At 43.2% G+C, this 25,712-nt stretch overlaps 1 protein-coding gene across 3 annotated transcripts in view; it reads right to left on the reverse strand.

The window, feature by feature from the left end:
• Positions 1 to 1,450: 1,450 nt before the first annotated feature.
• The window catches only part of LOC138624714 (inactive ubiquitin carboxyl-terminal hydrolase 53-like), a 31,438-nt gene continuing 7,176 nt past the window's right edge, over positions 1,451 to 25,712 (reverse strand). For 2 of the 3 annotated variants that reach the window (XM_069705145.1, XM_069705146.1), the window contains exons 2-17: positions 24,504 to 25,130; positions 23,637 to 23,729; positions 22,367 to 22,501; positions 21,011 to 21,121; positions 20,033 to 20,115; positions 19,707 to 19,791; positions 19,299 to 19,445; positions 17,798 to 17,947; positions 15,284 to 15,452; positions 13,872 to 14,018; positions 12,326 to 12,472; positions 9,605 to 10,394; positions 8,689 to 8,756; positions 3,860 to 3,926; positions 3,025 to 3,749; positions 1,451 to 2,927 (exon numbers count right to left, since the gene is read on the reverse strand). In XM_069705145.1, coding sequence (XP_069561246.1) covers positions 2,851 to 2,927; positions 3,025 to 3,749; positions 3,860 to 3,926; positions 8,689 to 8,756; positions 9,605 to 10,394; positions 12,326 to 12,472; positions 13,872 to 14,018; positions 15,284 to 15,452; positions 17,798 to 17,947; positions 19,299 to 19,445; positions 19,707 to 19,791; positions 20,033 to 20,115; positions 21,011 to 21,121; positions 22,367 to 22,501; positions 23,637 to 23,729; positions 24,504 to 24,647 — 3,138 coding nt within the window. In that variant the 5' untranslated portion in view covers positions 24,648 to 25,130 and the 3' untranslated portion in view covers positions 1,451 to 2,850. The remainder of the gene's footprint in view (positions 2,928 to 3,024; positions 3,750 to 3,859; positions 3,927 to 8,688; positions 8,757 to 9,604; positions 10,395 to 12,325; positions 12,473 to 13,871; positions 14,019 to 15,283; positions 15,453 to 17,797; positions 17,948 to 19,298; positions 19,446 to 19,706; positions 19,792 to 20,032; positions 20,116 to 21,010; positions 21,122 to 22,366; positions 22,502 to 23,636; positions 23,730 to 24,503; positions 25,131 to 25,712) is intronic. The other variant, XM_069705147.1, reaches the window with a different exon arrangement.

Below are 25,712 nucleotides of genomic sequence, written 5' to 3' on the forward strand. Positions count from 1 at the left end.
ATGGGGGGGGTAATAAAGTATGCTGAATCCACCACAAGAATGTGCATTTTTTTTTTTTTTTTTTTTTTTTAATAAAGGTTTGAAAAAGGTTTTCAAGAAATGTCGTATGTCAACTGTCCCTGTAACATTTTCTTTTGTTTGTTTGTACTGGTCGCTGATGCTTCTTGAGAAAATATTGTATTTAAGTGAAGACCAGAAGTTCCTACGACAGAGAAGGCATTGATGGAATAGTATGTATATGACCTTTATTTAACCAGGTAAAATCAATTGAGAACCAATTCTCATTTACAATGATGACCTGTCAACACAGTCCACACAGTGACACAAACAGCACAGATACAAAACAGTATAACAAACACATGAGGAAAAGGCTAAAGACAACATGGGTAAATGAATAAACACTATGTACCAAAATAAACAATACAATTAATAAAAAATAAATAAATAAAATGAGAAAGGCAGATTACTGGATTTTCTTGAGAGAGAGAGAGAGAGAGAGAGAGAGAGAGAGAGAGAGAGAGAGAGAGAAAAGCAAGGGCTGGTCAGCAGGTACAGCAGTCAACTACGATTTGTTGCAGCTTTAGTTTGAACATGTTGAGAGAGGTGAGAGCTGTCAGTTTGAGTGTGTTTTGAAGTGAGTTCCAGTCGTTTGCAGAGGCAAAATGAAAGGCGTTATGACCAAACACAGTACGGACTTTTGGAACGATGAGCCTCATGAAGTCACTTGATCTTAAATGGCGATTACTGTCCGAGATGTGCAGAAGATTTGAGAGGTAGCGAGGGGTCATTCCCAAAAGGGATTTGTAGACCAAGAGCAGCCGGTGTTGTAGCCGCCTGGTGTGAAGGGAGGGCCAGTCCACCAGTCTGTAGAGATCACGGTGGTGGGTGGTGAAGGGGGCACCTGTGGCAAAACGGATTGCTGAGTAGTAGCTTGTACGTGCCTTCTCGTGTCTTCATTTAACAAGTAGCCCTGTTCAAGTTACTCGTAGTACTTGTGGTGACAGTACTTTTCACACAACACGAGTCGGTGCGTTTCTTTGTTGCACTTGTGAAGTAGAGAAGTGATAAGATTCAAGCTTACATTGTTTAAATCCGCCCAGTGAGTCAAAACTCTTTTGGACTGGATTCCAACGCAGTCAGAGGTCAGAGAAGTCTCTGCTCTGTACAACAAACGAACTGCACGAGAAGGTTCTTCCAGGATATACAATCTGAACTGCAGGTGGCAGCAAAACACCACATTTCCTCGCAAGTACTTAACACCATGATCTGCATGTTAGCTTCAAGAGGCTCTGTTTATCATCGTGGAGTGTGTATATATATATACATATACATATATATGCAATTAAAAATGTGCATATTGATCATAGACCAGGTTTCTTCCAAGATTCAAGTTCAGCACTGCAATCCTTTCAACTTTGTGCTGTTAAATCAACGTCGCTTGACACACAGATATGGTTAAATAAAACTGTTTTATTCAACGACTGTTAATCAATAAAAATAAAATAAAATGTTACAAAAATCCTTTAAAATCAAAGAATTGTACAAATCATGGCTCCAATTGAATCTGGCCTTGACATAGAAAAATACAAAAGGCACTGTGCATGAGTCTGTTGCATATATCAAAAGTCTGAACCAAAAATAGTAAACTAGTGAAAGTTACAACACATTATTTATGACACCCCCCCCCCCCCCCCCTCAAAAAAAGGCAAGCCCAGTCTGTTCCGCAGGTGACATTCTTCATTTCCATCGACTTGCTGCTAACAGGAGCTATTTTTAAGGAAACATGAGAAATTCGTTGATTCTTCCGAAGACAAAAATATTATAACCGTGAGGAGTGTGACAAGAAAAGAAAAGAAAAAAAAATGAAACCAGAGAAAACAGTGCGGAGACATATAAAACACAGTAAATATGTAAAGTTGATGGGATATGTGCAGGCGTACATGAGAGGAGATAAGGTTTGCGTCACACATTTTCCAACCAAATAAACAATCGGTTTAACAGAAGTACCCGTCACCTTAAAAGCCCTGCACACCCTCACCGGTTCGTTTGGTTTATCAGACCTCCTCTGGTGGGAAGTGAGAATGAAACAAGTATCCAAGTTGAACTTTCCAACCTAAACAATTGTGCAAAAGACGTCTCATCGGCTAAAAAAAAAAAAAAAACAACGAGGGTGTCCCGGAGCTTCATTTTCACACGGATCCTTCGGATCCATTTCAAAGTCGTGCCAAAAGTGTGCTCGTGTGCTGATGAGAACTGGAACCTCTTGTGTTGCTCACAGCCCCGGGGGTATGTTACGCCAAAAACAGACAGAATTGAAGCAGACGCCTCATAACACTGACATTTAAACAAGCAGTTAAACAAATGAGAGCATTCGTTAAGATGTGCGAGAAAGCAGAACTGGAAGAAACTCTTTTTTTTTTCAATTTTTTTTTTTTTTTTTTGTGTGTGTGTGTGTGCGTGCGAGGAATAAATCTTTTAATCTCTTGTGTGGTAAAGTGGCTTCATGTGACACATTCTTTACGAACCTTTGAGCTCCAACAGTCCAGCAAAATGTTTTAGGCATAATTCTTGTTGTACCTTTCGAGTGCTCTCGACTGTGCAAATTCGCTATTCAAAGCTTTTGTGGTAGCTGGATAGCTAATTAAAAGACACCTGCCATTCTTGTGTTTTTTTTTTTACAATCTCTTTGGCATCCAGTTTCACGTCCAACTTTCTGTTATAAAAAAGTACATGAGAAAATACATAGTTTAAAAAGAGTCGAACTGTGGAGCGGTCATAGTGCAGAACAGTTCCTTTTGGCATCCGGTCACAGGATCATTCAGTCCATCGATGCAAAAAAAAAAAAAAAAATCATAGGAAACCATGTTCATCAAGTCCTTTTGGAGTAACTGGATTCCACTTTGCAGCAGTCTTGGTAGTAGAATATCCTGCAAAACAAAAGTCGGAGAGAAAATGAAACGTTAAAAATAAATAAATAAATTATATCAGAAATGATATGACGGCGTGGTGCATTTTTTGTGGTACCCGATTCTGTTCGGCTTTTGGAAGGCTCTAGTGGCTGGACGTCAGTCAAAGGTAGCCCCCTCCCGTCGACATCGCTCTCCCCTGATGACGCGTGGTCTTCTGCTTTCATGTGGAAGACAGGTCTCTTGTGGTATTTGGCCCGGTACGTGTCGGTCATGCAATTATCCACGGAGAAATAAGTGGTGGGGAGAGCCACATCTGTCAGAGAGGGAGAATGCGTACCGTCGTCGTGCCCGGGCTTTGGACTGGGTAACCTTTCGTCGCTCTCGCTGGCCGACAGATCGTTCCTGTCCTGGTCCGACGAGCCCGACTTGGTGCTGGCGTCGGACGACAGCCTGTGCTCAGCGGGTGTCTCGATCCAGCGCCGGAGGGTGCCGTGCGAGAGCGGGGACAGGCCATTTTTGGGTTCGTTGCGGGGGTTTGACCGTGTCGGCACCTCCGGCGGGACGGCGTGGACGCCAGATGGGTCGCTGTGACCGCTGCCAAAAGTCTTGGGGGGTAAAGGTGGGGCATAGTTGTGCGAGAAAGGGTCTATGCGGGCGGGGCCGGTCTCTTCTTGCTCGGAGAAGGGTCCGGCGAGGTCATCGGAGCTGTTCCACTCGGAACTGCTGGTCTTTGCTAAGTAAGGAGGCGCCGGGCTCGCGGGGCCGCCGTCCACGTTTTCCTCCCGTTCGCCGTCCGGGTTCTTCTCCAAAATCCCCGGCGTGTATCGGAAGGCTCGTCTTCTGCTCAGTGCAACAACAACAACAACAACAACAACAAAAAAAATGCCACGTTATTATTTCACTTGAACTCGTCGCAGCCCGACGGAAACATTTTTGAAGAGCTTGCTTACCTTTGCATGGGTTGACCAGACGGGATATCGGAGTCTTGCAGATCAGGAGATTTTCTTCCTCGTTCGTCTGAAACAAAAACGAGCTCCGATGAGTGGCTTTACATCACGAGGCGCTCATTTGTGAACTTGCGCTCGTCTCTACCAGACGGACAAATGCAGACCCATTGAGCGTGGCCACAATAGCTCTTTTTTTTTGTGTGTGTCTCTCCAGCAAAAGGCGCGTTATCTAACAGGGGTCAGGACGAGGCCTTTCTGCCTGCTGCTGGGAGAGGAAGTATCAAAAGCAGCTCGTCTGGCAGAGCGCCCTCGGGCCCCCCCCCCCCTCCGTGTCCCACTCCCGACTGTCTGATCCAGCCAGAGAACGCGGCCCCTCGAAAGGGAATTTGGGTTCATACCCAGGCCCCGGTAGCTTTGAGCTAACACTCCCGTGAAAACAACAAGGACCCTGAATGAACTCCGACTCGTTTAGAAACGGACGAAGAGACGGTAGAAGACGAAAGGGAGCAAAACTCTCGTCGACCTGTGAAAGCTGACCGTGTCCTGAGGAGGTGCACGCCAGTTGTGCAGCTTTAACTCGGGGATAACGGCAGATTTCAAATCAATCGGATCCACGCCCGAGGCATGTTGAGAAACAGGCCCCTGAGCGGGGGCCGGCGTGGAGCTCTGCCCAGTTGGCGGGGTGGGTGTGATTTACAAGGCCTGAGACAGACAACAGCTGACTAACAGGGCAAGAAAGAGAGTGAGCGGCTAAGGACCATCTGTGATGTGTCAGCATCCCCTCTCTTTTTTTTCTCTCTCTCTCCCCCTGCGCTCTCTCAAAGCATTAGTGGCTAAATCCTTTGTGCTGGCACGCAATTACGCCCGGGTCAGACTCCAGACTTTAGATCCCCTCCAACAACACTATTGCATTTTTAAGCCTCTAAGTCCATGTGGCAATTCACAATTTGATGCCGTTGATCTGCAGCGTTGGCGAGCAAAACGTAACAATATCATTCTCGGAAAACAAAAAGAGACGCGGTTCACGACGCTTTCTGCGTAGGAACCCCCCCCCCCCCCCCCACCCCCACCCCGTCTTCATGACCACGTGCACCGTTGCCAAGAGGAAGCGTGAAGGAGAAAGCAGCTGCGCGGCAGTGAGGCAGATGCAACCGGCTTCACAGACCGTCTGGGGCCCGGTTACAAGCAAACCGGCCGTCAAATCGTTACAAGGGCTCGATCAACGTTTGAAGCGAGTCAGTTCTTCGGGTTCAGGTTCCGGCTCTGGCTGATGACCAGAGGAGACCCACTCCTCCCAGTGGAATTTTTGTTGTTACAGCTTCGGCTGCCGACGCCAGCAAAACAAGATGTACTCCGAAGCGTCCTGCCGTTTACACGGCCTACCGCACTCGGCCGGGGGAAACCCTCCGTGCACTGCGATCTGCACGGGTTAAGACTGCGTTTCGGCTGCATTCAACGTCCTGTCTAAAAGCCAGTTCCCCCCCCCCCCCCCAATATTCCCACGTTTAACTGGAAAGCATAAAATGAACGTGGTTAAACAGGACTAAAGAAAGCGAAGCTGTTTCGCATACGTGCGTGTCCTTCTGCTGTTAGAAACCGTGCGGGTCATCAGTAGCTGATTTAACCTTGAAACACTTGTGATTATAAAGACGCTCTCCTCGTGTAAATAATAACAAACAAACAAAAAAGGTTGGAAAAAGTCACTTGTTTGGGAGCTGATGTCATCCACAGAGAAGTTATTCAGGACAGTTTAACTGAGGGGAACAGAGAAGCGATTTGACATCATTTCAATTATTCCAACTGCCAAAGTTTGACGCTCCTGCGGAAAATAGAAAATGAGCTTCCGTACAGACCATGAAAGCAAACGCCAACTAGGTTTTTGAGAAATTGTACATGCAAAATTTCCCGGCAGCCCTTTGAAGTTTTGTTGATGCGACGGAAAAAAAAAAAAAAAAAAAAGAAAACTACACATTTCAGTTCTGAGGCTGTCAAGTTGAGATTTGTAGTTCTCTGCGTACTGCTGTCTGGGGTACTTAAAATTCTTCAACATCAATCAGAAATGCGCGAATATTTGCAGCTCGGCTTGTTGTGAGGAACTGAGCGACTGTGTGCTGCGGGGAGGGAGAAATGAAACTACGGACAACAACCCAAAAAGTCCATTTTTCTTCTTTTTTAAGACAATTTAAAGTTTATCGGGTCGCGGCCACGAGTCCAAAAAGTCATCCCACCTTCGGGAGCGTCGTCCGGAGACCAAACGATGCCGTCGTTTCTGCGTGTGCTGACGTGGCGCAGGCGAGGGAGCGGTGAGCCAAACACGACAATATAAATGTGTGCTCATCCCGTGGCATTAACACTTATTATTATCACATCAGCCACCGGCTTGTGAAGTGGCGTCAATAGGCCAGCTAAGCCGAGCGGCATTATGACTCCCGACACGCCGACGCGCTGCGCAAGATGAACGCAAACAAACACAATAGAGAACAAATCCAGTTAATCGGATAAAGGGTGAAATTCACCCCGGCCATTTATCCGTTTCTGATCTCTGTGTCCGTTTTTCCCAAATGGAAAGCATTCGCAAAGCGAGCGCTTTAGTAAAAACACTGTCGCCGGATAATATTTGCGGACACAACTCTTCTGTCGACGTGATCGCGGCCGTGGCGAAAATGTGCTCACGAAACATGGAGTGTGTTTCTATGGCGATGAGGCGGCGCAGGCGTCAAATTAGGTTAAAAGTGAGAGAAAGGCGCGACAGCGGATGGAGGAGTCCAGACGCCACCCACCTCCCCGACAGACATTAAAAGGTTCGTCACCAAGGTGATCATAAAGGACTTGGAAGTCTCTTCTCTGATGCGGCAAACCGTCACACAAAAAAAAAAGAATGTCTGCGGGGGGGAAAATGTCCACACAACTGCCCTCCCACACGAGTGTGCTTTTAGAAAGGATTTTGGACTTTAATGGACGACTGGAATCTGCTCAGGCTTTTCTGAAACCGCAGCTCACGCCAGACTACCGCCACTGAACTCAGGCCAAATTGACTGTGGACACATTTACTGCAGCCTTGTCAATACAACTTGCAGGCAGCAGGGCATAAATATCTCAAGACTGATCTCAAAATATCCACTGGAGAACAGTCCTCAAAAGGTCCCAACGATTAAGGATTTTAAGACGTTCATGAAATAATCGACGGCAACTCCAAACGCAGCCGAGGATACTTCTCGGATGCAAACAAACAGTCTCCCGGAATTTTACAAACCAAAGAGGAAGTGAGTGAATGAAGCTGGTTGACGGTGTCATCTGTCGACCACCGTCGTGACTCCTGAAAGGCACTCGGCCTGGGAGAAGACGTTTTTCAAACAAAATTGTAGCAGATGGAACACGCGTCTCTGTTTAATCGGGGTTTGTGGAATTATTTGTCCTCTATCGATTTTATAGGATAAATACGAGCAATAACGATGAGGTTTCCAGGGAAAACCCTTCAGAGGAATGTAAAACAATGAAACTAAATGAACCTTGCAGCAGTAAAACAAACAGCCACATCTGCCCACAGAAGTGTTTTGTGTCTTTGCCAGAGATTCTTTCACATGAATCACTCTGCGTGTGCTGATGCTCACAGGCCGGCAACGCGACCAGCGCTGATTCCGTTTCCCCGACTCGCCGCCCTCGTGTTGAAGCTAAATTTAAACTCTGAATAAACTTAAAGACAAGATAAAAACTGTAGCAGGCTTGTTTGTTTAGGAACTGGAAATAACTGCAGTGCTATAAAATGGCATTTTATTTGAGTCTTGTTTGAATACCACCACCTGACAGGTCCAGTCGTGGCATTTTCTGCCTGGCTGGGCACAGCTGGGTGGCCCCTGCAAGCTCACTCATCTCTCCCTCTAATTCTGGATTAACTCCATGTATTCCTGCTGAGGGAGCTAGTCGAGCATTTTTTCCAAGATATTCGTTCGTTTAAAAGATATTTTCCTATTTTTTTCTGCGCCGCTACCGTGAAGCATGTGCCAGATAAAGATTGTGAAAGGACATCAACAAAAAAAACCCTAGTGCTATTTATGACATCTAATCTCCCCACTATCCTGTCTACAAGATTAAAAAAAAAAAAAATACATTATTGCAACTTCACAACATGACTCATAGTTGAGGCTCATCGTTTCTTCTTTTTACAGATTTTGTGTCCAAACTGATTTTCACACCAGATTTTGCATCCCCGTGGATCTAAAAGTTATTATATTTCCTACTGAAAGAAGATATTATTCACTGCAGTTAAAAGTTAACTTGGTCGGTCCTTGAGGTTCCCCCCCCCTCCCACTATTTTACATTTGTTCTTTTGTTTATTGTGTGAGGAAGGACAACCAATTAAATATGAAAACTGAGTCCATACAGTGTTAAGATAAACCGCCTGATCTCAACGTGGGTTGATTCTCCTTTAAGCCCACGTACATTTTGCTGTGTGCTGCATTACATAAACTTTACTGAGGGGGGAAAAAAAAAAAAAAAAAAAGGTCAAGCCCAGTCAGACAGGAACCGGAGCATACTTATTTCCATATAGTATCCCTTCAATCAGGCTGTGACCTTAACATTACTGATGGAACAATAAATCAAGGAAATTGCTGAGGACGATCTTAATGTTTCAGGTCCTTACAACACACGGAAGTCTACTGGGCAGAGGAAATGTCTTCAATGTCAGGGTCGAGCCTGTGTGAAAGACCGATACTTCCATCTACTTTTCGCTATATGAAATGGAACATGTACCTTCCCTTTGTAGATTTATGGAGATAACGGCAGAATATTTTCCTTGATCGTGCTTTTTGTCTCGAGGAAGTGTTACTTACCGGTGGAAAAGGCCAAGTGCAACATGTCAGCCTTCAAATCGTCAACTCTTCTCTGAGGGAAGTGATCCCTACAATACAAAACAAACAAAATGAATAATGCCTTTTTGGAATGCCACATGCTAATCAACAGCATATATTATCAACCACGTAAGGAGTAATTAACCCTCAGGATTCCAGCCTAAGTATATAGTTTTATCATTATGGTGCAAATCAGAAACGAATCCCGCCAAGGATGCGAAGACAGCAGATGTACAAATATATATTTTTTCCTTTGCCGTTATTGATATTCAAAAGCAAAAAAAACAGTTTCTTTTCTTCAAGCTCAATGCTTTGTATCTCCTATAAAGTCTATAAGATGCCAGTAAGATCATTTATTCTAATAAGAACCAAAATATCAACATAAAAGTACAAATCGGATCACTTTCAGTGTTAACCTGAGCATCATAACCATGTTTTAAAAATGAATAATCAAAGAGGCACTTCACTGATACGCTGTCAACAGATACGCTTGAATAATGCACTTGCAGTTGGGGAAGTCAGCTATCTGCTGCTTCTCCCCACTGAGTACAGGAGTTGTCAACTAGTTGGGATCATTATCTCCAAACAAGACCTGTACAACAAAGCCAGCAAATGACAGCCCGGCATAATAAGGTTCACGCATCTGCCTTGTGTGAATTTATGTTAAATGGGTCTTGCTATTCTTAGAACAGTTTGTTTGTAATGTTTAATTATTTAGAAATGGCAGTACTTTGGAGACTCAAGTCCTTAAATGAGCGGGGCACGGGATGACAAAGCAGCAATCTGATCCTGGCACCACGCAGCAAAAATTGTGTCAGCTATTTCCGCATCACACTTTGTGGTGCCAAGTTCTGGTGCACTCGGCTGATGAGAACTCGGATCCGAAAGTGTCTTTTACCTCATCAGATGCAGCTCAGGTATGGGCCGGAGGTCCTTGGAAGAAAGGCTCTCGACAACAGGTGAGTCGGGATTTGCCGAGCCGTTGCTGAGTCTGTCGCTGCTTTCATATCCGGATTCAGTTCTCTGGATCTTCCAGTTGTCATTGTGCATTTTAAGAGTTGCGGAGCCCTTCGACCTGTCCTTGTCACTGTAGCCCCCCCGCCCGTCTGAGTCCAGCGAGCTTCGGCTGCCTCCAGTTTCGTGCCTCTGCTCATCCTCGTAGATGGTCATCAGGCTCTTTGGCTTACGTTCTTCCCGGCCCCCCCACGTAAAATCTCTGTCTCGCTCTCGGTCGCGTGAGGGCGACTGGCTGCTGGGTCTTCTCCGAGGGCTGTGCTGCCTTCGCTCTTGACTGACTGAATTTCCACCGCCGACGCCTCTTAAAACACTGTCCACATTTAGCGCCTCCCGCATTGGCTTCCACGGGCGACTGGACCTGCTGCGGCTGTTCGCTCCATTTCCAGAACGCTCTCGGGAGTCTTGGCTGCTGTCGGTGTCGTATCCATTGGAGAGCTGGTCTAGTCTCCGGCTGTGATGGCCACTACTTACAGCGGCCACACTGGGTAGCCCTTGGACCCTCGGCTGGGAGCGGGAGGGTTCGTGGGAAGACCGGCCGCCGAGCTGCGGTGTTCGCTCAGTCCGAGTGGGACCTTTTCCTTGGCTGCTGTACAGTCGAGTCTCCAGGTGTTGTTTGAAGCCATTCTCTGGAGGGGAAGCAGAGCGGGAGTAAGTCCTGTCTTGGCCTGGATCTGAGAGAGAGAGAGAAAAAAAAAAAAAAAGAAATCATCAGAGATTTAACCATGAAAACATGAAAGGCAAAGCTTATTCTTAACTATACACACACACACACACCAAACACAATCAGATCACTTTTGAAACAAACATTTTATTTGCAATCCAAAAATGATTTCTCACTTCATTTTGTCTGATTGTAAAGTTTTTCCTGCTAAACCTGATGCTATAAAACTGCGTCATCGATAATGTTTCTCAGCCCCCCCAAAAAATGTACTTTCACCAAACACTGGAGACACAGCAGGTTGGGCAGAAAGTGAAGGAAGGGCACAACAACAACAACAACAGAGTGACTGTTCCCAGAGTGATGTCTGCAGATGACAGGAAGGTTTAAATTACAGCCATCAGGGGTCCATTTTCTCCCATGTCGAGGGGTGCAAACTCGATTCAGATGCTGATGACAAAATGTAGCACTGTGGTTTTTCTGTAGAAATTCATCATGTGTGTTTCCCGAACGGACAAGTGACATGTCTTCACAAGATAGTGTGCTACGGATGTATGTCAGCTATTGCAAAAACACTCCCAGCCATAACAGCCACTTTCAAAATATACGACTTGACATCTTTCTGGGAATCTAGTTCAGTCATGTCAAACTTTGTTTTTATTCAAAAATCTTTAAAAAAAAAAAAAAAAAAAAAATCAAAAAGAACATTCTATTTAATTTTGCATGGAATTAGTTTTTTTTTAAAGAGACAGAAACAAATATTTTAAAAGTACTTTTTGAATGAAGGCAAAACTTGTAAAATGCAATTCCTCATTTGAATTGTAAGGGTCACCTGTCCAATGCATTTCTCACCCTTCGATTCAGCGGCTGCATGTTTGCATGGAAGTTTTCGTCGAACTGACCGGGAAACTCTGATCTGTCGTAACGTCGTGTTGTAATGGACGAAAAGTGAATTTAATACCACATATAACTGTCAGTCCTTGGAAACAAGCCCGCGGGAGATGGAGTCCCCCATTGCTTTGGATTTTGCTGACTGTGTGCCACAGTTAAATCACTTCAAACATGGCTGTCGACGTTTCTCCTTATATACACGATACCGGTATGTTTTGAGGACTTTCTGCTGCGAGCTCGATGTTATTAACAGCACCCAAGGCTGCGGATCATTTTTGGAAGAATGGCAACGTGTCTAAAGCAATACACTCGGAGATCATTTAGAAATTCCCGAGGCTCAACTCACAGTTCAATATAAGCAGTGAAGTTGCTTAAGTGCTGTGTGTCTGAAGAACACTTCTCAGCAAAGTGCTAGCTCGGGTACGAGCAGCGCGGCGGTAAATTTATACTACTTGCATTAACTGTAGTGTCACTTATAGCCGCGCCATTCATCACGGCAACACCTTTGTTCATAATAGGATGTGAGCACTGTACCAACACAGGCTACTGCTGCTGACATGCTGGATTTGGCGCGTTACAATTTTGCTCCATAATCCCCTCACTGATACTTAATTGTAAGCATTGCTGAACTAGAGGCGTATTAAAGGAACACAGTGTACCGATAAAAATACAGAAACTTAACTGGTTTGAGGTAAATGAGGAAAAAGGGGCACATGTGTGAATTTAGGTATTAAATTCACCCTTTAATTAAATCATACCGTATTCATAGCTATTGGGTTTGATCTGCTTAGTTTCTGGCGTTTTTGTTAATATTCATGTGGACCACAGAGAGAAGGACCAATGGCTCCGGCTACGAGAGAGGGCAGATCAACGCAGTCTCCAACAGACGCTGGGGCTTAATCCCCTTTCTGACACATTGCTCCCAAACCGACGGTTACATAAGGGCCGGGGAAGTAAAAGGCTCGCCTTTTGTATCATAATGCCTGGCCGTGTGCGTGTGTGCGTGTGCGGCTCTGTCTCCGCTGATCCACATCCTATGTGTCGGCAACCAACCTCTGTGGCGTGACTCCGGCCTCCGTTGACCGCTCCTATCAGGTTCTCTTCTGGATGAATGCATCCCCCGCACTTCTCCTGCTCTCTGGGCAACTTCTCGAGAAATCTCCCTGAAGCGACTCTTGGGATCGCTGGTGCCAATTTTCACTGAGAAAAAAAAAAAAAACAGGGGGGGGGGGGGGGGGGACAACGACGACAGTATGTCAGGCATTTGGTGCATATTCCCCCAATTGAAGGACAGAGGTTATACAGCCAGTATTTCATTATTTCTGGCCTATTAAGCAGTCAAATCTTTGCTGGATCAGGTGGGAATCTTCCCCTTTGCAGACACCATTGAAACTATTTGTATCTCAATGTACGTTTAGATATCCATCGTCACTACATCTTTTTCCTCGTTTCCGTTTTCTACTTTTTTAGTCCCCAGCACCCCCTCCCCCCGAGGCACAGAGCAGCTGCTGAGTGTGTAGACAGAGGTGAATTGTACAGCACGTCGTTGTGCTGATGTATATATGGTAGATTTTCTGCTACATGAGGGGGAAAAGGCAGCAGGGAGGAAGCATGGCCGTGCAGAGGCTTCTCTGCACCGTCTCTGGCAGGCATTCACTTTGAAAACGCAATGATTTGTCACGGCGCGGGAGAACGTACTGCCGTTCTGTTAGCTGTCGGAGATTTCAGAAGGAAGCACTGTGAAGAGAACATGACAGTTCAAAAAACACCAGGTGCTTTTGAGATTATTATTATTTTATTTATTTTTGGGGGGGTGGGGGGGATTGCATGCTTTTTCCTTTCAAAAAAAGAGAAATGGGTAACATTTCACATCTCGATGTATGAGAGCAAAATAATTAAATTTGACTTTGATCCAAAAGCTTTGAGCAGCTGCTGATATTTCATTATCTTGCAGCCTCCCATCCCAACACCACAGCTTCAGGAATCACTTTCAAGTGAAAAGAAACAATGGTGAACGGTTCAAGGACATTCACAACTTCCTTCTGCAAAATGACTTAAAAAATAGAATGTGAAATAATATCAAAGAGGTCCTTTTTTTTCATAATAAGAACTCTTCTTCTCTATTCACACTCTGTGCCTGCTCGCACTTATTTGTGCAAAATTGGCAGCCCTTTGTGGCCTCTCTCCTCGACAAGGGTCCCTAATCCTTTCTGTAATACTAACATGGCCAGATTTAGTTTTACAGCGAAGACATTTAATTATCTCTTCATCTGGTTGCTATGCCAGATCCGTGTGTCACCACTCTCTGAGGACAAAAATATGTACAAACTAAGCAGTCTTTCAAAGCTAAAAACGCACACCCAATGTGACTCATCTTTCATTTTGCATGTTTTTCTTGTTCAGTGCAAAACAAACTCCATTTCAACAAGCACACAACAACAGTTTGGTTTACACTCCCGGTAACATGTTGTTGTTGTTTTCGTATTTGCAGTAGAATTAAGTCAAGATATTTTACAGAACTTCAAATATTGATGTAGTCCTCAACTTGATTTTCCTCTTAAATCTCTCTGCTTCAGTCCCTCCATACTTTTTGCCCTACCTGTTCCCCGTCCTCCACTGGTCTGAGCACTGCCCCTGCTGAAGGTTGAAGGGGTCTTCTGTTTGAAAGAGTCTTGGCCCAACAGAGCATTCAGATTCTCTCTGGTGAGGTTCAGCTTCGTGGGGGCTGAAACTGGAGACTCAAAGCCTGATGAGGAGAAAAAAAAAAGAACAACATTTTTTTATTTGATTTTTTTAAACACTTTAAGCAAGCCTATTAATAAAAAATATATATATATATATTAAAAAAAAAAAAAAAAAGAAGAAGTCCTTTTTACAACATAAACACAATAAAACCTGTTGCTGAAGTTTCAAAATAAAACATAAATTTGTAGCAGGGAATACACGGACTTCACCTGAAACTGAGAAACAGAATTCAAATTACAAAATCCACACAGTGTTCTTCTTGGTTTTTGAAGGATCATCCAGTTTAGTCGGGCGCCCTGTCAGCTCTGATGGGCAGAGAGCGGCTGCCACAGCCTGGACCTGGGGCGAGGCCAGCGTGGAGAGTTGGAGGAGGATCTTTAAAAGGGATAAAAAAACCTCCCCAACCACACAAATCCAGGGACATATAATCCTAGCAGCAGAGATGTTCAGCTGTTGTCCCCAACTAATTTTTTGTTACCGGCTGTTAGCGAGGAATATGATTTTAGATTTGATGCATTAATAGGTAGAGTTGTTTTTCTTTTTTCTTTTTTTGCAGATGTTTCAGTGAATTCAAGGTGGGCAGACGAAGTAAGGATACTACTGAAGACCAGCACTGCATGAATTTTGCCCAAGAAAAATTGTCTTTTCAAATTTCCATGCAAGATTACTTTTTTTTCTTAAAGTCAAACACTTCAGCTGAAAGTACAGAGGCAAATAGGTCAAACAGAGATAAATAATTCTCACTTCAACTCACCAACCAAACATTTAACTCAAACTTGAGATACTAAATTTGCAATTCGAGGCAAACCACTTTGAGACTGGAACTTTGGGGGTAAACTCTCACGTTGCATTCAACCAGCATAGAGCCAAAACATTTCCTCACAGTTTTTTTCTTTTATTCACCCCTCCACATCCTGCAGCACTTTTAACAGCTATAAAGCCTCGGAAGAGAGGTAGCTGCACACCCTAGCTGCACATTAATGGATGTTTTATGGCCGGGTATTATAATCATATTGGTCACTTGGGATGTGGTTATAGGTAGTGAATGCAAAGGAAAAAAAAACCAAAACATGAAGCACAGAGGTATAAATAACAAAGATAAATACAGCTCAAGGGAATTTAACGCAGTTATTCCCACAAAAAAGACAATTAACACCTCGTTTTACATGATACAACACTGATGTTAACTACACACGATGACCTCTGAGGTAAACAGATACAGAACAAACACTGATTTTGAAACAACCCTGATGGGACTTGTCATACCGTGCACTTCACCATTGACAGGGGTCTTATATTGGGACTGGCTGCTGTTTTGTCTTGAGGCGTCATCTGCGGTAATAGCGCTCCCATTAGGGTTGGAGTAGAAAAGGAGGAGAGGCTGGAAGTGACCTTTGATACATTTGCTGACCACATCTTTCCACCGGGATCCAATCTATGGCAAAAACACAAAGAGAAGCTGCGTCAATGCGCACGTACGCGCAGATGTAAAAACATGAGAGGAAGTGTGCAGCTTTATGTGATAATACAAAGTGAAACAACATCTATGCGCTTTCTTGGGGATTTTCAGCAGATCATGGATGTTTTTTCATCGCCCACATCAAGCAACCACGGTCCAATTCAATTGGAAAAAAAAAAAAAAAAAAAAAGCAGATGGCCTCTACACATAATAGCATAATTCACCTAGTAGTGACCTTATCTGTTTTCATTTTACAAAGAGGTATCAAAATATAAACTAATACCAAGCTTTAGTTGCATCACCAAAAGGTCACAATCCGAGTCAATCTTCACCGAACAGGAAATGATTTGACAGCATTTATAAAATTCACTCGCATCTTTGAAACGAAACCTCACCTCTATTGTGCATCGTTTAATTTGTGAGTGAATACAACCCGCTCAGGCAAAATCGCACAATCACATTAGCTAAGCCGTGAAAGGTGCATGTCTGGCCACAAAGGCGCCACAACGGCAGGCTGCAGGCTAACAGATGCTTGTGTGCTCCTTAATTAAGCAAATGACAGGAGAGGGAAGGAGAAAGGAGGCAGGGAAGACGTGGAGAAACGAGGGGATAGAAGAACCAATGCAAAGGAAAGGAAGAGCGACTAAATAAATGTGAAAGACGACTGTGATTGAAGGAATAACAAAAATATACAATATAAAAGAGGTAGACAACCATGACTTCTTGTGTATATATAATGTGTTGCACTGTATGTGTGAACGACTATGAACAAAGCGTGTTGGATGGGGGAAAAATTGAAATATAAAGTTGTTATTTTCACATGCTTTTTTTGGACTAGCGAGGCCCAATATTCTTTATCTGTGAAGTTGAGGACATGTTGATGGTTATGGCTTTTGGCCATGTCTGTCTTTCCACTACAGCTTCATCCTTTCAAAAGCCCTCTTCCTTTCCTTCCTTCCTCGTTCCTACTGTTGTTTTTTGATTTGTATTATGTGTCTGCTATAAAAAAAATAATAAAAAAAATCCGCTACAACAAAATGATGGACATCCATTATCCAATCAGAACTCCCAGCAAGATCTTCTGTTTATAATTTTGTAAAATATTTTCACCCACTCGTAAAGCAGTAAATGGGCGACACTGCAGTAGTCATTTAGCGGCTAGGAGTGGGAGTAGCAGAAATGGTGGCAAGCTTCGATCCAGGTATGGACTTGGCAGGTGCTGAGTTCTGTGGCTCCTCCATCTCAGTTGGGAGAGGTTGCACACACAGCACAAGCTGCTGATGGATTGACACAGAGCCAGCCAGCCAGCCAGCCAGCCAGCCAGCCAGCCAGCCATTGCAGCATACGAGACAAAAGCCACGCTTGCATGTGCACATCATTAAAATAAATCCAACATGAAGGAAAAAGGAAAGAATGAACGGATAAGCAGATTCACAATATACTGTATATGCACCAACTAGGTGCAAAACGCAGACAGGCACACAAATGAAGCCGCTTTCTCACACAGACATACAGCACATACCTCTGTACATTTCAAAATCAGCATTCTCAGTGACCCCGACACTTTAAAAAGGCGACGGGATCCATAAAAAAGATCTTTACTGGTTAAGCTACATTTGACTACTGCAGTGCTTTGTGATTACACAGTTGAGGATTTGCGGTAGAAATGGAGGGAGGGGAGTGGGGGGGAGATTGGTTGACTCTTCAGTGCCATGAAGGCTCATCAACCCAGAGGCTCATGAAGTGCAATCGATGTGTTCCTTATTGGACGATAAAGAGACTTGATGATGTAGATAAAACACTGCACATCGCTACTTTTTGCTGCTGCTTGCACAGCAGACGGGGTTTTAAATCAAATCATAACAGCACATTTTTATGAAAAGATATTGCAAACGATTCATCTGTACATTAATAAAACGAAACATTTTAGAAAAACGCGCAAGTATCCTGTGGGAAGCTGAATTATCTTACTTTGTTACAATATGCTCTGTACCAAATCAGATAAAGTCTGATATCCGGCTGTGCTCCTAATTAATGAAATCATATGATTGCTGTGTAAAAAAATTTTTTTTTTTTAAAACTACCTTTATGTCATCATTATCATTATTTTTCGAATTACATATGATTTTTTTTACAATTAAATATCAAATGTCAAATCTGTAAAACATCAGAAAAGCGTTAAAATGTCCTTAAACACAAAATTAAGTCTGAGAATATATCGTCTGTCTGAGACAACCAATTTAACTCGAAATAGCTAGACTAGTCAATTAACGCAATAATTAACTGACTAATGATTTCAGCACGAGTGCACGCTGTCTCACCTCTTTCACGGTTGCATCATCAAAGAAGACCCACTTGGAGGATTTGGTGTGCAAGGCGAAGGCACAGTAGTGGCGGCTGGAGTAGCAGATCATCCCGACGAGCTGCAGCTCTCCCTTTTTGGCATGCTCATCTGTCACCCGGTAGAAGAGCTGTGTCCACGCGCACAGACACGCACACACACACACACACAAATAAATATACACACTCCAACTATTCATCGGCAGCAACGCGACACAACGTGGGAACGCAAGTGATCGATGCTGAAAGCTGGTGGAATCAGTTACTCCATCTGTTTAAAGATAAAGGGCTGAAGGTAATGAACCAGCATTGATCTGACAATCAGTACAAATAAGAGCTGGTTTGAATCAGCGCAGCCACAGTAGAACTTGACATCTCAGTTATAGGGGTGAACAATATTCTTAGTAATACAGATATATGGAGTTATTTTCTTTTTCTTTTCTTTTTTCAACCACAAACAAAACAGGGAACGTGTCGGTGAACAGTCACTCGTTCCTTCCTCCCTCCCCTCCCAAGTTTCCAGCACAGCCGGTTCGCCGTCTCCCTCCCACCCTCTCAAGCAATAGATTTCAAAACAAATCATGTGGGTGGAGGGCTCCCTTTAAAACCCAATAAAGTCACATGAAATGATCTCTAATGAATAAAGGCCTTTGTGGCACACGAGTGGGTGGGTGGGTCCGACAGATTCTTCTGATTGTATGGTTTGGAAACGCAAAAGAGGGAGCTGTCAAATAAACAGTTTGAATACTTCAATAAAAAAAAAAGTTATGTAATGTGTGGAGCGTACGAGCATGTCCTGATCTGAACTACACTCCTGTATTTTGGCCAGTGAAGCACATCCACACAGCACACTGATGCGAACAGGCTACTGAGGAACATGTATGTAATCATGTGCTAATATAGTTTGTGTTTAATCTGAACAAGGTTGAGATTTTAATCCAGATAAATGTCTACATGTAAAACACAACTTTCTAAGAAAAAAAAAAGAAAGACATCCCACATCGCCGCATACTTGTGATCAAGAATGTGTGAATATAAAGTATTTACAAACAAATGCAGTGCTGGACACATACTTGCCCTTTTGCAGTGCCGTCTGTTCAGCCCACATGTTCTCTCAGAGAGGAATGCATCACAAACACTCACTCACAAAGATGAGGGGAGGGGCTTTTTGACAAGCTGACCAAGGCCAGCAGGGGCTTTTTGATCAGTGGTGTGGGCCAACTGGGCATTGAGTGTTGACTTCTTACGCAACGGCCCCGACTTACAGAGAAATAAATCCCCACTTTATTTCCCACATATGTTCGATTGCTGAAAAATAAACTGTCGCGAATGCAGTGGGAGGAATGCAGTTGTATGAAAAATTACAGTAATATATGGAGAAATTTAAACAGGCCTTTTGATACCCGAACTATGACATTTGAATAATTTCATAAAATGAAAAAAAAAAAAAAGTACAAAAATGATTTGTTAAAGTGAACTCACCGCAGAGAGACTGAGATGAGGCCCCAGTGACCGGATAACATCCTCAGTGAGGTCGGACTGATCCGAGTCCCATACAAAGCCTATGGTAACTATTTCTGGGGAGTTCATGAGGACACGTCTGATCCTGATCCTCTGGCCACAGTTGCTCTGAAAAAAACAGGACAAAAACATAGTGAAAGACCACAATATTGCCCAAAAGCAACTTTAACTGATTACAAATGTAGACTCCTTGTTGGGATGGTCAGTAGAAATTCAAATAAAAAACGAAATACGTAAGAAGCATTGGAGTCCGAAACAAAATTTGCATGACATCAATATTACTTTTTCAAGTAACAGGAGTGTGTGGGTATTATATTTGTTTTCGGTGAAGCTTCAGTAGCATAAAACCACTTCCAAAAGGAAACGTACTGGACAGTTACGAAGGTCCCCGATCGTACTTGCTGCTTGTAACATTTCCCCAAAAGACTCGTCTCTGCGCTGAAGCATCTGTTGACTGAGAAAGAAGAGTCACAGTGCGAAAGACGCAGTCAGCAAAAGCATAAAAAAAGAACAAGTGAAGAAGAGGAAGGGAAACAGCCAGAGACAAATAAAGATGAAGTTGACACAATGTAAAAATGCTGCAAAGTTAAGTCATAATTTTGTGATAATGCAAACAGACATGCCAAGTGAAAACAGAGTGGAGCGAGACAAATGGCAGCAGGGGAGAGGGAATGTTTTATAGAGTCTGTTCTTACCAGAGTGCGGTGGTGGAGACATAATGCACCAGCTCTGTAAACGGCAGTGGGTCGGAGGATGCCCCACAGCTCCGGCACACAGACTGCAGAGGGAGGAGAGTGTGTGTCCAAGAGGGCGACAAACAAAAGAAGAAGAGTTACAAAATACGTAGATGCGATTTCAGCATGAATAATCACTGCCGAGGACAATTATCACATCAGCAGCAGTGAGATCAAAAATAGTCACAGTAAAAAAGGAAACAAAAACACAACAGGATTGTCTTCTCGCCTTCCTGCTCTGCCGTAGCATCTTAAGTCATTTACTCAAATGACTGGCATTCCATTTAATTTCTGAAGTAATCAATCTCTTTCCCTGACCAGGGCAATTCTGATTTAGGCCTTGGTAATATTTGCTGGATTGGGTGCCCTGAAGTTCAGGTGGAACAAAATCCACTGACTGTGCCCCAAAGGGATTTAGTCCAAAAGCGTATTATCTGTTTGATTCAGAGAAAGAACTGGTTCGGGACAGAGACCGAATCGGTGATGGGCATCAGAGCCACAGGGCAGGGTGATGGTGTGCGTGTGTGCGTGTGTGTGTGTGTGTGCGTGCGCTGCGCTGGAATTTGTGTGTCCACCATCTGTGATTTATCTGATACTGCTGCTGCTGCAGCACTGTGGAATCTGACCAGAAACGCCCTCCATTTTTCCACTGGGGGCGACCCAGTATCAAAACATGACGGATTGGATTTCTATTGTCTCAGACAGTGATTCATGTACCTGTCTCTGTGTGTGTGTGTGCTGCTTAATCCTAACACGGGCGAGAGGCTGTGCAAACACAAATATTAAATGAAACAAAACACCTGTAGCAAAAAAAACAAAAAAAAAAGAGAGGCAGGAAATTAATATGAACACCTCTTCCTAAAATGTGTGAACTTGAATGAACACATAACGTCCTCACCATTCATAACACTGATGAATGATTTCCAACCTAGTACTGACCTGCTCATAAAGCGACATGGCAAACTTTTGATGCGTGATGCAACACTTTGATGTGCAGGCGTCCGTCTCCTCAGGCACAATGTGCAGGTGGATCCTCTCCAGTATGTTCTCCTGTAACACAACAGGAAATGCATCTGGCATAAAACAAAAATATTTCACATAAGTCACACCGTTTCAAAACAAGAGTTCAGTTCAGAACAGTTTTAGGAGTCATGTTCTAACCCTCCCGACAGAAAGAACACATTTAAACAAAAACAAGCAATGGTCCATTTTAGCTTCTTCCTGTTTCAACAGACTGCTGGTGAGTTTATAAAATATTAAGGCTGCCAGGTAGGTCTGCAAAGGTCACAGGCTCAACTTCGCAGTCTGTTAATCTGACACTGGCTAACTCCACACATAAATTCTCCACCGGCACACTGTTGCCTGTGTATTACACGGTGGACGCTCAAGGGCAAAGATCTGTGTGCTACTGAGAATTAAGATTGTCCATAAAAGACAGACACTTTGGCACAAAAGCATCAGTCTTAGAAGTAAAAAGTTGCCGTTGAGTTTTTGTATGTGGGAACATTGCACACAAAGTAGGAAACAAAGTAGTGTGTCTGCATGATAGGTTTACATGTAGTTATACTGGAGAAGCAAAGTGACAGTACAGTCACACTTTGGAACACGAGAGGAGAAGATTGTGAACACGAGATGTTAGGTTTTCTGTTTTGTTTATCCATTACTGTGTAACTGGGCTTCCTAAGCGGATAAACAATGATTGTAGGATAAAGATCAGGATACATCTGTGCTGTTTGGGTTCACAATTATACAGCAGAAGAGACCAGTATCTTAAGAAAACAAACTAATTAATCATGATGGACAAAAGAAAACTGTTTAACGGGGTAAGAACAGGATATGTTTCCTAGTTGATTGTTGGAGTCAAAATAAAAATGGAATAAATGAAAAAAAAAAAAAAAACAAGTTGTGGCCTAACAATGCTTTTTTTTTTTTTTTTTTTTTGTGCCAAAAAAAAGAGCAGATACGTACAAACAATAAAGGACGCGTGAAATTGAATCATAAAAGGCCCCAAAAAAATGTGTGACATAATATGGCAGCACAAAACACAGAGGTTCAAACGCAACTCTGGCGCTTATATAACCTGTCATGATGATATTTGGCACCAATGTGGCAGGGGTTGATGGGAGGGGAAGGGAGGGACAGAAGCTCTTTCAGTGACCTCGCCAAACAGTTTGTTGCAATGCATTACCCCGACTGTGTGGCAGGGCAACACACAAACATACACACATCCCTCCTGGTACGCGAGTCTCCCCTCCCCCCCCCTTTTAGGACAGCCGTGTTGCCACAGGAACTTACAAAGCACTCTGCGGCATCGTCCATGAAGCCCAGCTGGAAGCGTTGCTCGTCCTTAAAGGTCTCCGCCAAGGCGTGACGCAAGTTGTCGGAGGGCAGGGCTCGCTCCCGACTGTGCTGGAACTGGGAGAATATGCCCTAAAGTAGAGAGGAAGAACTCATTTGCACGTGGACAATGGGATGTTGCGTTTACAAAAAGCATTTGTGTCACATTCCCCAGTCAGTAGATAGTTTGGATGTGTAACCTGACGAGTCACACGTTCATCACGACAACCAGGAACTACACGTTACTTCCCCGTTTTAAACTCTGATTTGGGATGTCCGAAGCCGACCTCAAAGATCTGAATCAGGGCCGGTCAAGGCGTTTTTTTTTTTTTTAAGGGATCGGTATCATCTATACTAAGCCATATTTAACCCCAATCCTTTGTTTTACATCAACTGGCAAACAGATTTTATCAACAGAAAGCATAATTTGTGTCAGGAAGCGGAAGTGTGCCCTGGCATGTAGCATACGAGCAGCTTAAATGCGTGCAGTGGGTCAATATTTTAAAAATGGGAAATGAAAGCAGCATGACAGCCACTTGTGAAGCCTGCAACGTGAACATTTTGCTTGGTGGACATAACAGAGCTGCGTTCAATACCACAAATCTGATACTGTGATGAAGTCTGTTTGTTTTATAAGAGACACCAACTCCCTCCAAACAACAGAACTGCTCCAGAAAAATATGGGAGACATTGACAAAACAACATGGCATTAATTTGCATAAGCCCCCATGGTCGGCTCCAAATTCTCAACCCTCACTATCACTATCCTCATTCTTGTTTTAGGACGCTATAAATTTTAACCAGCTATGATTGGTTATTTTGTAAAAACACACACACACAGAACATGAAAAAAACAACATGCTGCTCTGTGTGGAATTATGATCAAATAAATATCGTATTTTTGTTTGTTTACTTAACAATAATAAAAGAAATATCATTAAAAAAAAAACATTGCGAACAGTTTGGATTCAGGCAACTTTTTCTTAAGATATTATTTCAGACATTTCTCTTCAATTGTCACACATATACACTGGATTGATTTAAATCATTTTAAATGTACTTGAAGTGTGCACTTTGCTGCTGTAATATTCAGTCAAATAAAAGTAGCGGATCAGGACTCTGTGTCTGCAGATACTCATTATTAAATGACTCTGATCGGGGGGGAACAAATCTTGATCAGGAAATTTCTAGATCTTATTATATTCACGTGCTGTTGATTGCACCTCACCTTTAATGCACAAAAAATGCACGACTCTCCCAGACAGAAGTGTCCAGGTAGCTGCCTCAAGCTGCGTCTGAAGATGTCTAGTTGCCATAGTACCTACACAAGAGGAAGAGGAAGAGGTCATCAGGCTGCCTTTGCACTGTAAGATTTATACTTGCTCTTACATTGAAACATGTCTTACATAGTCATAAGTACTAAAAGGGAAAAACTATTTTCTAATCCATCTACCAAGTACAAAATAATGATTAAAAGCAAATGCAAGTTGGGTTTTTTTCAAAAGGAAATATCTCATTATATAACAAAACTTAACATCCTGGGGTCTTTTGTTACACGTGGCATTTAGGCATGAGGATAAAGTCTCCAAGGTCATGAAAAGGAGGACTGGATGGAAGAAACATCTCCCTGACGGATACAAAGCCGAAGGTAACGATCATCTTCAACCAGCTCATCGGTTGTCTCACCCTCTGAGTCACAATCTCTGAGAATGACCTCACTGGTTGCCGGTCTCCCACTAGTCAAAAGCAACCTTCAAGTGCATTAATACATTGCTGGGAAGCTCTGACAAACTTGGACAGTGACTAAGCTTTGAAATTTCTAAATAAATGATGCTCATATTTTAAGAGGTTGGAACATGTGCAGTTCCTGGAGGATGACAGCAACAAGGGAATAAATAAAGTCATGCAAGCAGTAAAAAAAAAAATTAAAAAATTTTAAAAAAAGTTAGGTGCACCTGTTTTATGCAACAAATGCTACTTTTGCTCTGCTTTAAATATTTTATGTTTAAGGAGAGTTTTAGTTTTTGTCCCAAGACTCCCTTCAACTTTAACACAAACTGATACTATCAACAAACGAGACATGAAGCAGATCTACCTGCACAGCGCTGTTGAGGAAGCAACTGTTCTGGCCCGGCTCGTTCAGCAGTCCTTTGGTGGGGGCCAGAGACAGCATGCTCCCCGGCTGGTACGATTTCCCCAGATTGCCCCCCGGCTTCCTGAAGAACTTGACCCATGCCATTGGATAGTGGAGTGTGCCTTTAGACAGGTGGGATGGTCAGATGACAGGGCAGGTTGTAGCTGGGATCAGATGCCCGAGCCCCTGAAGGGGTGACTCCCCAACAGTCTGAGGCGAAGGTATTCAGCAAGCTGCAGCAGCTGCCCTGCTACACATGGGCTTCTAGCCCATTTCTGCAGCTCATTGAGAAGGTCCTTCTTGCTTTGATACTCAAAAGTCTTTTGAATAAAAAAAAAAAAAAAAAAAAAAAAATTTAACAGAATAAATTACACCCCCGTCTTCTTTTTGGGAAGCCTTTGATAAGAAGTCGTTCGAAACTTCTGAGCAGATGCATTTTGACCACGAGGAAACATGTCTAAATCATTTTCAAAAACTACCACGTGGTCCTGCTGCTCTTGAGGACTTCCAGTTGCAGTTAATTCTTCCTCTCAGAAGTTCACCCATAGTACAGTTGTATCCAGGCTAGACAGCAAAGGTAGTTGAGCTCTGTTAGAGAAATACAGAAAAAAATGAAATGAGATTTGAGAGGTCATTATGGAGCTCACAATGAGTAATGTCTTTTTTAATCATCTACAATATGCAAGCTTTTCATTTTCTCGAACACATTATTGTAATAGTTTTACAAAATGACCAAATGATGTTATCGTAACACAAAAATTAACTATATATATATCTCATCTTCCTGATAAATGTCCAGCGACACTTTTAAAGACATGTCAACAACGTTTATACATTAACTTTTACAAGTTTTTTTTTTTTTTTACAAGGGAGGTGTGTCAAACGGGGGTCGGCCCTACCGTCGGTTGCACATTAACATTCAAACAAATCCATCTCGTTGTTTCCTAAATAACAGCCAACAGACATTTGAAGGGAAAACATCTGTACACACGTTACTAATATTAATCCTATGCTTTGTGTCCACATTTTGTAACTCTGTCTGACGCTGTCATTCTTGTATAAGCTCAACAACAAAAAGAGACTGGCCTATTTTTCTTTGACTTGAGTTGAACCGGGAAGGACACTGGAACAAACCACTGGAGATGCAGTTCAGTTTGCCGTACATGCAGA

The sequence above is a fragment of the Brachyistius frenatus genome, unplaced genomic scaffold (assembly GCF_029030835.1).
Source record: "Brachyistius frenatus isolate BFR_SWC_R1_liver_20210118 unplaced genomic scaffold, ASM2903083v1 Contig_54, whole genome shotgun sequence".
NCBI classification, from domain to species: domain Eukaryota; kingdom Metazoa; phylum Chordata; class Actinopteri; family Embiotocidae; genus Brachyistius; species Brachyistius frenatus.